Below are 11,972 nucleotides of genomic sequence, written 5' to 3' on the forward strand. Positions count from 1 at the left end.
GTTTTGAGACCTAGGAAGAAGCATTAGTCTCTCTTCCTTCATAAATCAAATCTCATCAATACCTTGTTCCTCCAGGACCTTGGCGACAGCTTGAGCCTCAGCTGCACTGCCGGCTCTAACTCCATGATCTACTACGAATGCTCTAAAGGTTACTTGGCGTAGAATATCTAGCGAAGAGACATGCTTCTCGTTCTCGAGGTTTAGAGAGTTTGTGGTGTTAGAAAAGCTAGAATGCATCTGAGAGCAAAGAGTAGCCAATGCCATGGAATCAACCCCACCGCTGATGGCAAGACCTGATAGCACCAGGTCAGTTCTGAAATGTAGATTTCTTGACTTCTATCATGGAAGATACGTACCGAAAGTCGCCGACTGGTTGGCACTGTAGCTTTCGGACGGCCTCCATATTTTGGATACAGCAGTCACAAATTCCGCAATAGAAATTGGACGAGATGGGGATGCAAAAGTATTCAGAATACGATTAGGGGTACCCATTCCATTCTTGAATCGAGACTAAGCTTTAAATTGAGAAATGGTGATGGTGATGGTTGTGTACTGTAAATATTGAGACGCGTCCCACCAGTCCAGTCCCCAGAATAAAATATTTATGGAGACAAACGGGTTCTGCCTTTTCAGTACCTCATACAACCAACCATGACTTTCCACAGCTCACACCGGCCTCGGCCGCTGACTCTACCTTGATCAAAAAGGGACATCGAATACCAATTACTCTTCATAACCTGCCATTCAAGGCATACATACACGCATAATGTCCTCCCAATCCAGTCCCGCCTTCACCACCGCCCTCCTATCCGGAGCCCTCGCAGGAACCACCGTCGACCTCTCCCTCTACCCTCTCGATACTCTCAAAACGCGCCTCCAATCCTCCTCCGGCTTCCTCGCCTCAGGCGGATTCTCAGGGATCTACCGTGGCGTCGGCAGTGCCATAATCGGGTCTGCGCCCGGCGCGGCGCTCTTCTTCTGCACCTACGAATACTCCAAGAGCTTCCTGGCAGCGCGGCGGCAGGCAAACCAGATTACCGATGGAGGGTTTATGAGGGAATGGGAGGCTCCTCTTGAGCATATGCTTGCCGCGAGCTTGGGCGAGGTGGCTGCGTGCGCCGTGAGGGTTCCGACGGAAGTGGTGAAGCAGAGGGCGCAGGCGAATCAGCATGCTTCCTCACTGTTGGCTTTGAGGGCCATACTATCACAGCATAGGGGAATTGGTGTCTCGGGGGTATGGATGGAAATGTATAGGGGGTGGTCTGTTACAATTATGAGGGAGGTGCCGTTCACGGTGATACAGTTTCCGTTGTGGGAGTCCATGAAGGAGTATAGGCGGCGGAAATCAGGCAAAGATGAGATTGGTGCTTTGGAGAGTGGGCTTTTTGGTAGCGTTGCCGGAGCCATTGCGGCTGGGTTTACGACTCCGCTGGATGTTCTCAAGACGAGAATGATGTTGGCTAAGGAGAAGACTGCTGTAATCCCTTTGCTGAGGGAGATATTGAGGACCAGTGGACCAGGAGCCCTTTTTTCGGGAATCTTGCCCCGGATTCTGTGGATTAGTGCTGGGGGAGCCATATTTTTGGGGTCTTACCAGGCAGTATCAAACGCACTCACAGAAAGACGTTCCAACATTGATAAGAGTAACGAGAATCGCTTTTAACGGTAGTCACAGGGTCTCCAATCCGACTCCCAATCTGTATATTACTCGATGACATAGGTGGATCTTGCGTTGTCGAGCATAACTTGTAAATTACTTGACTAAACATAGTTTCCAATAAGTAATAATAGCTCAGACTATCAGTTCCTTGGTCTGGTACTTGGTGAAATCCAGAAGTGTCCGTCAGCGTAATCCACAGCACTTGGAACAATACGTCAAATCAAGACTAGTATTTATAGAACTTTTGATTTCAAAAAAGTATTATAATTCGAAGCTATGTAACAAGGTATATTTACCCAGATGTCGACCCGAAGCCAAACCATCGTAATATAAAGTAATGTTCATGGTGGTGCAGCCTGTGCGTCTGGAGGACTTTCTGTGGAAGGCTCCGGGGGCGTCACTTGAGAAATTTGCTTCCTACCATTGCTTTTGTAGTACAGCATTACATCCGCACCTCCCTTCCAGACGTGGGCACGCAGAGTTGCAAGACTCATGGTGATTGGCAATTTCTATCTTGATATTAGAGTGTGGAAAAGATTCAAAGAGGAAGAGCTAACCTGGTCATAACAATAAAGCTCTAGATATTCCTCTGGCTTCAAGGCATCGGGATCTGGTGTCTCTGGGGCTGCTTCAATGCGTTCTGCAACGTATGCAAGAATCTTCTTGACCCGGAGCATTCTGTTCGCATTCAAGCGGGCGTTCCCATCTGGTCCAGCAATACTGGGCAGCAGGTCTTGCCAAGGCTGAAGGATAAACGAAACCTTCACCGGTTCCTTAAACGGGATTTTGTTCTATGGTTGTGTTATTTCATTGCCTTCAGCCATTCATGAATGCAGTCTTACCCTTAAAAGTAGATCTCCAACCCACATAGGCGCTCGCTGCTCTATCAGACTTGCATCTTCACCAACCGTTGCAACGGTCCCTCTGTACAAGTCCGCACTGCCACCAGAGGTCTCCTCTTGAACGATGACCGTAGTCATAGGCGGGTGTTTTAGTACAGGCGTCTCGTTTGGCAGGCTAGGCGTGATACCGCTCTCAACCAACCGGTCTGGATTCTCCAATAAGGCCTTGTCGTATTCGTTTCTAATCGTCTGGACTACACCAAAGAAACTATCATCGACTTCTTTCTCCTTTTCGCCATTTTCGGATAAGTCCGAGCCATCTTCCACCTTCTCATCTACTACTACAGGCTTCTCTATATTTGTGGATGGTGACCGTCCAAGCTTCTTGCTGCCAAAAGACATCCCCATGCGAAATTTCTTCCCGAAGAGAGTGTTGGTGTCCTTACCACCATTGTTCTCTTTGTCGACATCAGAGGGCGATTTAGGTGGTTTCTCATCTTGTCCTTCACCCGGTGTAGCTGCTGACTTTGCAGCCGTCTCGGACGCAATCAGTGTACTTGAGAAATAATCGCCATCCTTGTCACCAGAGACACGGCTTGCGTGAGAAGCTCGTTTATCAAGGGGAGCACCATCCTCAGGAACGCCAGGCAAATGATTCATAGCTGAGGGTGTTGCAACACCAATCCCCATACCCGGGGTCATAGGATAGGAATTGCCATTTGCTCGAGGTGTCAGTGTAGGCGGCGTGCCTTCCACCCAAGCTTCTTGGGTGGACGGAGGTAGTTGAATGGATGTTGGTGCATTTGCACGTTGAACACCTTTCTTTACGTTCTCGTTAAGCTCCTTACGATAATCCTCGTCTCTTTTGATTGCTTCATCAATGAGATTTGCGAATATGTATCTTAGGACCCATTTCCCAAGGTTGACTATGCAATGGTTAGCGAGTGCCCCTTGTTCAAATCAAGCTACATTTCTAAACATTCTCGGCGTCTTTGACCTACTTCTTTGGTCGTCTCGAAATTCAACCGGCTCTTCCAGCTCGAGCTCATCAGCGTACATTTCCGCATCGAAGCAGTTGTATTCCTCCAAGACCACAGCCAGACGGCCCGTTCGAGTATCTATTGAGCACCAAGGCGCAACTGCTTCCATAGTGTTTACCTCAGGCTCCACATCTTCGAGATGTCTTTTTCCAAAAGACTGAATAGGAATGCACTTCTTCGCATTAGCATCAGGTCTGAAATTTTTCCAAACTATGACCTACTCGTAACAAATCCCATAACAGCACATCTCCAGCGGTATCCAATGTCAAGGCCCTCCGCCTATCATTAAGTAACTTATGTTTGACCAAGCCATGTTGACCTTCGATTGTCTCTTCAGGCAGAGAAAGAATTGGCACAACAAATCCTATATCTGGGTCAACAATTATCTCGGACCCTTTCCGAGCTGCGCTCAGCGCGGAAATTGTGGTCGCCGTATCCGGATCCCTTGCTGCAGCTGAAGGAAAACTTGCAGTATGTGAAATCTTCAAGACTGACTGCGCTGGTATCTCCTTTTTTGGATGGCCATTAGTTGTAGGTGGTGAGAGCTGCTTTGGACGTGACGCTACACTTGAGGCACGCTGGCGCCTGTAAGCTTCTGGTAACTGAATATCCGCGCCCGTATCCACGTTTGACCATCGATTTATGGAAGAGCTAGAAGTTGCAGTCCATATATAGTCCCCGTGAGCAATTACTTTGTTGACACCATCGTGCTCTTGAGCAACAGCCAAAGAAAGACCGTCATCCATCTCACCGAGCGTCCCACGAACATCAGTCTTCACAACAAGCCCTGACCTGTCGCCACTATAAAAAATACCAAGCTGTGGGTCATCTGAATAGAGAGACCAAACACTATCATTATGCATTGTCAGAGTATGCATGCACCGACCAGCGGTAACGCTCCAGACTTTCACTGTCTGGTCTGAGCTGGCAGTCATGATTGTGTCGCCAGTTTCATTGATTAGAATATCCCTGATGTTGTCCGTATGGCCGACGAATTTGGTGACCCTCTTCCCGGACCTTGGATCCCATAATCGTACAATAGATTCAGGGCCCCCACTTGCAAGTATGCTTCGGCTAGCACTCAACGCGTAGACAGAGCCCTTCTCACTCTTCTCCTCATCTCCAACCTCTATCTCGAGTTTCTTCCCTGCTCCACTAAGATCCCAGAGGCATATTTTGCGATCGAGTCCGCCAGATGCGACCCAGTCTGCCTGGGAATTGGGTGTCGCCAGACACTTCACGTAGTCCGCATGCTGCCCAATAGTTTGTGGTGCCTCCAAGTCGTCCGAAAAGGGATGCCAGACTTTCACAGTCAAGTCCGACGACGCCGATACCAAAGCCGTATTGTTTTGCGCAAGCACTATGTCATTCACCCAGTGTGTATGCGCCTGTGTTTGGGCGCGAAAGGTCGTAGATGCCTTGGAGTTTGACGTCGGCTCTGGCGGATCTTCCGCGGACTCAAATGGATTCTCCGCATCAGGCGAGCTCTCGAGGTTGAGGTTGAGGTTGAGGTTCCATGCGCATATTGCTCCATCCCGGCCACCAGAATAGCTGCAAATTGGTCAGCTTCGGAGGCCTTTAAGCTATAAATGATGATCGAGCATCATCGAAGTCCACTTACAGAATGGACTGGTGACTGTCTACGGCAAGGCCGTTGACCCCAAGACGATGCCCGCCAGGCGAGTTGGCGAGGGGAAGCACATAGGAGACCCTCTGTTTTGCCTTCTTGACCATGGCGACGACGACTTATCGCCGAGATAGAGCAAGTATGCACATGCACATCAGTTTGGCTGCAAGCATATGGTTGTCGCACGACCAATGCCTGTATGTACACAAATACGTATGTGATAGTAAGACCGGCGCGACTTGGAAATACGTTGGGGAGTCGAGTTAAGCAAGGTAGGTACTGTGGTGTGGGGTGTGGTTCCATGTTCAAAGGAAGGTAGGTAAGTCGTGCCGCATTGCATCAGGCGGGACACCAACATGCGAGTGGCAGGTCGAGCCGAGGTTGACATCGCATGGGTACTCATGCTGGGGCCGGATCTTGCTTGGTAGGTACTTCACTGTATGGTTTCTTATATACGAAAAGTCAGCTATAAAAGGTTACCACGTTGCGATCATACTTCAAGTAATTGCATTACTACTATTAAGCCTCCGTCTCTATTGTATTTCTCCCCGTGTGACGCCCTGCCAGACCAGGTAACCTACCATGACTCCTGAAGTATATAAACAGATTGGGTATCTTTCGCTGCCATTCCGAACGCCTAGTATTGAAACATTTTATAAGCCTTTGCCATTCCATTCAAAGTCCCCAAGAAACCCCCTGTTGATCAACACCGCGGCAATAATTCTGCGCTGTTGTAGCATGTCACACTCATCGTAACATGACGTGTCTAAGCCGAGAGCAACACAGAACGCATTCGTACAGACAAAAACCCCACAGTCATAACCGTTGCTCTGGTGTGCGCATGCCGTCCTTGGCGTGTTCCACTCAGCTTCAACATATTTCTCCCCAAGCTGAAATTTGAGCCACTCTCGCATGAGCTTGATGAACGAGTGTGGACTTCCGCCCATACTGTCAAGATACTCAATCGTCTTCGCAATTGGGCGTACAACTCCGACCGTCCAATGAGAACCCTTGCATATTGGAACGAAAACGGAGTCAACCTCCAGCAAGGACGTGCCCGGGGCTTTCTTTCGTCTCATGAGACCCTGAGTGCTGCTGGGCCCTTTCTTGATGAGGTTTTCATAAAAAAAGCTGTTGTGTGCGATGAATTTCGGAACCGTGCTTGTAGGCTCCTCGAACTCCTTCGCCTGGGCAATGGCTGCCCTATTTGCCGCATCTACCACCCATTCAATATACGTGTTTATGATCTCATCATTCAGCCAGGCACGCTTGCCCAGTAATGTTGCGAAATCCTTCAGTCTCAACTCAGTCCCACCAATGGATGTTGTAATAATGCGTTGCGGGTCAGTTGAAAATATGGTTTGATTGACCACGTCGTCCCACTCAAACTCCAGAGGTTGTACCAAGGCTTTTCTTGGCTGGCGACGATGTAAACGAAGCTCTCTAGCAGCACGGAGCACTTCTTTCCTTTCCCTGACCTTTCGCTCCTTAGCCATGTTCAGCCGCTTCTCGCGCACAAGCCCTGAAGGAACCAACAAGTTGCCCTCTTTTTGATCTCCATCTAAGTCAAGCAACCTGCTCAGGCGCTCTGTCAATTCCGCTGACTCGTTCATGTCATTTGGCGTGAGAGAATCGTCCCTTGGTAAAGAATCAGGTGTCGTTGGCATTCGATAAACTGTCGGTTTCCGAACAGCGACTGCAGATTGTTCAGACTGAGGCGATGATGATCGCTCTGGAGTCAAGAGCGAGTCCGTGGCGTTATCTTGCCTTTGATATGTAGGCTTGCGATCGCCGTCGCGCTTCTTTGCTGATTTGCGAGCGCTCCGTGAGCTGGTCGTGTTGTGATCTCCAGAAGCGCCAAAATCGGGGGGCTCCCAAAAGTCATTGATTCTTTGGGTAGCCTCACCCTCGCTGTTGCACCCGGAAATATCCAGGGTCCCACATCCATTATTTCTAAGTATAGCATCAGTCGACTTGGACCGCGGTCCCCTCTCCTCTCGTCGATGCCTGTGTTTTGAACGTTTAAGGGCAGTCGATCCATCGGGTCTTGGCCTTGCCGCTTGTGTGAGGGTATTCGCGACAACTACTACTGCATAAGCACAAGAAGGCCGTCGGCTTTGAGAACTTACCGTCTTCCGATGTTTGTGTCATATCGGTATATGTAGTTATAGGATAAAACTCGGAGCACCACCTCATAACGCCGGTGACGGCCTGGGCCATCGTGCTGAATATTGCGCCCATGACAGGCTGGGGCGGTGGAAAAGCAGGTGGAGGTAAACGTGGAAGTAGAGGCTAATCTAAAAGTCAGTCTGCCATTACTTGCAAGTGCCTCAAACGCGATGCAATGCGACGGCGATGAATTACCTTGTGGACAACAGAGTAGCACGGGATGAGTTGCTCAGTTGCTTTTCGTTTGAGCCTACTCATTTCGAGATATGGGTGGAGCGATTGAAGGTTCGGGTTGATTCGGGCATTGGTGCTTGGGAAGTGTCTGGAATGTATCGAGGGTGAATTTGCTGGTTGCGAAAGGGAAGAATGCATGTCTCAAGACCGACACGACGAACGGAGGCTGAGATATTTGGTTTGGAAGGGGCCGGGAAACCCTTATTCCAATCGAGCCTAGTGGTATCCCTGCCTCGCCCCCCGCCTTTTCTGCATGTTGATGCATTATGCTTGTCCGTACATCCTGTATTCACTTACTATACTCCGTACTCACTTAATCATTCACTTAATCACTCACTACTGCTCAATCACTCCATAATCTGCAAGTCATACCTCACTATCATTTCAGTTTTGAGATATAATACGTTCATGTCTATATGCCACCACAAAGCTCAAATCAACGCCTACTTATAAATGTGCCGTACTCTCACCTAGCTTCTTCGTGCAAAATGATCCAAAATACTCATTCAATGCGTTCACTGGCCCACTCCCTTCAACCAAACTTGTGACAATGCCAACATATCCGTCCGGTCTCACAACGATAACACCACCTGTTTCCTCATTTAGACCCATCTTCACGTGCGCTGCGGCCGTAGCATCAGGCACTCTCTGATCCCAGATATCGTCCGCGTAGATGTGGTCCCTATACCTAGCCAAGATAGGAGGCACATCTCTTGAAATCTCAATATCGCTCCTTTTAGAATTGAAAATTGTGCAGAACGTGAAGAAATAGCTGTGGGGATTGTGACGCTCATGATGAGACACGGAGTCAATGTCAGGACGTAAATACGAGCTGAAGAATGATGACTTCTTCTTGAGATTTTCCACAAAGTCTTGAAGTGCCTTCCCAGATGATAAGGGCCTTCCTGCAAATATGTATATCCGGAAAGAGCCATTGACGGGGATTTCTTGTTCCAAGTGCACAACGTTGGCATCAACAACGCGGGTAACATTGGAGTTTATGAGAATGCGCCCTGTGCGGAGTTTGTGACCCCTGGGGTTGATGAGGTTCGACTGTGCGGGATGAGAAGGGGACCAGTTCAGAAGGTTTGGGTCGTATGCTACGCCATAGCCGCTAGTAAACTCGCAAGACTCTTTGAAAGTCTTGATGAACTGGTTTTCTTCTCCTCCATTGTCTTCGGTCTTATCACTCTGCTGAGATGCTGCTGCAACATCCTTTGCGGCTGGGGCTCGTTGCGAGAACAGGGCCGCATACTTGGCATCAAAATTTAGCAGATTCTCGGCAATGAGTTTTCTTTCGGATTCGTAGGATTCAAGAAGAGATCTATCAGCAAAGCCTGCTTGGACATGATGGATTTTCCAAGCAAGATTCAGTGCATCCAAGAAGGCGGTATTCATGCCCTGACCAGCTTTTGGCTGCAACTATTAGCATGATCTCATCTGCTCTGGGACAGCTACTTACGCTGTGTGTATGGCAAGCATCTCCTCCCATAAAAACGCGATGGTCAAGTGTGTATTTTTCGGCGATTCCCTGTCCTATGGGGTACACAGAAAACCATTCAACTCGTTCCCACTCAATGCTGTATGGCTCAAGGATTCGTTTGGCAGAGTTCTGCACCTCTTGTTCGGTTTTAGTCTGCCGTGGATCCCAGTTTTTGTCTGTTGACGAGGCGATCTGAATATAGAGACGAACCATATCGTTCTCTCGTGGAATAACCATGATTGAGCCGTGCTTTGAATGAATCGTACATTTCATCTGCAAAATGATATTGGTTAGGCTTACTTGCTGTGCAAAGATTCAGGCAGTACCTACTTTGATATCTGGAAAATCCGTCTTGACGACGCCATCCATCACACCCCAGACATGCGCGATTGGATCCTTATGCTTGATTCCGATCTTCAATTGGTCGCGCACGAATGATCGTGCACCTTCGCCACTGAACAGGTATCGCGCTCTCACGGTTTCCTTCCCTTTCCCGTCAACGTGCTCCAAATCTACCTCCACTGGAAACTCGGGATCTGCATTCCCGTCGGTCTTGAAGCCTTTGATCGTCCATGGTCTTTGGACACTGACGCCATTCTTCTCCAGGTCTGATATGAATACACGCTCAATCAATCCTTGGTGTAAAAGGGTTGTGAAAGGATATCTAGCATCAATGAAGCTCGGGCAACTAGCCCATGTCCCTGTTCTGTGGATTCCTGATTCCGTCGAGCTTGGGTCCCAAAAGGCAACCTCGTAGACTTTTGCTGGCTCGTGGGCCATTATAGCTGGTTTTAGACCCATATTCCGCAGAAGATCTAAAGATCGCGGCTGGATTCCATCCGCACGGCCAGTTTTTGTGGGCTCAGGGCGATTGTCGATATGCTTGATTTTGTAGCCCCATCGTGCCAGACAAGTCGAGAGCAGTAACCCGACTGGACCAGCACCGATGATTACAACGTCGTATTTGTTAGAGACGTCGTTATGGACTGTCTCGTTAGGGGTTACGTTCGGATCCATGATGGTCAAACCTACAACACTAGGTGGGGGTTTGCAAAGAAAAAATGGATTTGCCAAAGTTAACAAATGTGAAAGAACTATGGTATCTATCGAACAAGAGTAGAGCAATAATAAGGAGAAAATGAGAAATTATACCGGGCTGTAGGGACTTAAGAGCAAAAGGTTGACATAATGAAGGAAGGCTAGCTGACCCACGACGACGACGGCATTTTACTCCGGGTCAAACTTTATCCTAAGTTATTGGGCTCTCCCGTGTGTATGTGGATAAATGGCAGTGCTGTGCACACACTTGTAGGGTCAGAGTAGTCCAAAATCATCTCGTTTGAAGAACGGATGAGCTTTACGGGAGTCGTCGAGACGGTCAAGTGCGTCTGGCGTTGACATATTTGCGGGGAAAGTTCCACATTCGAAGACCCGGCTAAGAAATGCGGTAGCTATGAAGATCATACCCTGCGCATTTTGTGGAGCAGGGGCGGGGAAGACTAACCCAATTCGTAATTCACAACTTTCACTTTGCAATTGACGACGACAAGGCAAGGACAAGTCAACTGCCATGAAAACCATCCGCATTTTTGCAGAATCACACTTTCTAGGCGTCAATACAAGTATGGCCACCCTTTGTTTTCCTTCTCATACATACATAGAGTACGTACCTACGAACTGTACTTCGAGGTACCGGCCCCTCTGATTGATTTGGAGTTTGATACATTCCTCTGCCTTATTCTAGTGAAAAAAAAAAAATATATATATATATAAAGTCTGATACATGATATCTCCTGTGAAAACTTCTTCCACAGATATAGGTTACTTATTCAGCGGCAGTCTGTACCTCTATTTTATGTTTTTCTTTGGGGCTGTTCTTGACATTGTGCTATTCACAAGTCTTTGACCCCTTAGTGTAGTCACTGTAGTGTAATCCGCGCTCGTACATAGATTAGGCATAGGCGCAGCTTGTCACAAAGATCCTTCCGAGTGGAAGCAGCCTCGCATCTTTCTACTGGGATATGAGAAGATGTCTCCATATTGAATCTCATCTTGCATTTATTATACGGTACCGCTCAAGCCGAGTGGGCGCGAGCTTGTTGGGCGGTCTGAAAGAGACTATTTGGCTACACTTGCAAGAGAACTCTATGTGTTCAGTACTGCTAAAAGATTAAGAACTACCTATTACATCCAAAAGCAAAGAATGGTCTAGTCTACACTTTATTAAGCTATGGAAATGCGTACAACAACATACACCCCAGATGACAATTTCGGCAAGGCTGGAATAAGTAGCGAGGGTTGAGATGTGTAGGAAATTATCTCCAGATTATCTTCAAATTAAATCATAGAGTGTGTTTAAATAGAAGGCTGTCAATAACGGCGAAACATATTTGGCGTTTGGGTTTTGACCGCGCTTCACCGTTGCCCACCAGACAATCGCACAATATCTTGCTCAACAATAGTATTGATAACAATAGGAACCCTAGCGTGTCCCAAACTCTCCCCTTCAATAGTTCACCACGAGGGCTTTACATAGCTTTCGCATCTTTTGCCCATCGGACCGTTGTATCTCCACAAACAATCGAACAAGATTCAAGCCATTCGAAGTCATCCTCAATATCGGCCTTAGCCAGACAACAGCATCAACAAAGAGGCAAGCATTGCTCAGCCGAACGTCCGAACATTTCCTCTGCAAAAATCGTTGATGGGCAACCCTGACACTTTCGGCATCGTTTATCCTCACGAAGCCATCGAGCCTCTTGCCTTTGCTGAAGACATTGCATTGTCAACATCTTCAGAGCACAAGAAAAAACGCCCTTCTGGTACTTTGAGCCCCGTTGACTCTTCCATAGCATCAACACGGTCCACTGTCTCTAGCATCGGGGCCTGATATCTTTCTAATCCTTCTTCCGCGATC

General features: G+C 48.1%; 5 protein-coding genes across 5 annotated transcripts; 1 reads left to right on the forward strand and 4 right to left on the reverse strand.

The window, feature by feature from the left end:
* Positions 1-45: 45 nt before the first annotated feature.
* Positions 46-403, reverse strand: LHYA1_G007380 (uncharacterized protein; the record flags this gene model as incomplete). Its single annotated transcript, XM_031152309.1, has 2 exons — positions 46-313; positions 357-403. 2 exons carry the CDS (start codon positions 401-403, stop codon positions 46-48), a joined length of 315 nt encoding a protein of 104 aa, XP_031002194.1.
* A 363-nt stretch (positions 404-766) lies between these two features.
* PET8 (putative mitochondrial carrier protein) lies at positions 767-1,663 on the forward strand (the record flags this gene model as incomplete). The annotated part of the gene is made up of 1 exon (XM_031152310.1): positions 767-1,663. The coding sequence occupies one exon, from the start codon at positions 767-769 to the stop codon at positions 1,661-1,663; it is 897 nt and encodes a 298-aa protein (XP_031002195.1).
* Positions 1,664-2,001: 338 nt separating this feature from the next.
* Positions 2,002-5,276, reverse strand: bun107 (UBP9-binding protein; the record flags this gene model as incomplete). The annotated part of the gene is made up of 6 exons (XM_031152311.1): positions 2,002-2,169; positions 2,218-2,451; positions 2,503-3,428; positions 3,504-3,714; positions 3,764-5,093; positions 5,164-5,276. 6 exons carry the CDS (start codon positions 5,274-5,276, stop codon positions 2,002-2,004), a joined length of 2,982 nt encoding a protein of 993 aa, XP_031002192.1.
* Positions 5,277-5,822: 546 nt separating this feature from the next.
* On the reverse strand, positions 5,823-7,389 carry ulp1 (Ubiquitin-like-specific protease; the record flags this gene model as incomplete). Its single annotated transcript, XM_031152312.1, has 2 exons — positions 5,823-7,258; positions 7,299-7,389. The coding sequence occupies 2 exons, from the start codon at positions 7,387-7,389 to the stop codon at positions 5,823-5,825; spliced, it is 1,527 nt and encodes a 508-aa protein (XP_031002193.1).
* Positions 7,390-8,019: 630 nt separating this feature from the next.
* PHHY_0 (Phenol hydroxylase) lies at positions 8,020-10,072 on the reverse strand (the record flags this gene model as incomplete). The annotated part of the gene is made up of 3 exons (XM_031152313.1): positions 8,020-8,988; positions 9,035-9,328; positions 9,386-10,072. The coding sequence occupies 3 exons, from the start codon at positions 10,070-10,072 to the stop codon at positions 8,020-8,022; spliced, it is 1,950 nt and encodes a 649-aa protein (XP_031002190.1).
* Positions 10,073-11,972: the final 1,900 nt, after the last annotated feature.

This window comes from Lachnellula hyalina (genome assembly GCF_007821495.1).
Source record: "Lachnellula hyalina strain CBS 185.66 chromosome Unknown contig00183, whole genome shotgun sequence".
Lineage (NCBI taxonomy): Eukaryota > Fungi > Ascomycota > Leotiomycetes > Helotiales > Lachnaceae > Lachnellula > Lachnellula hyalina.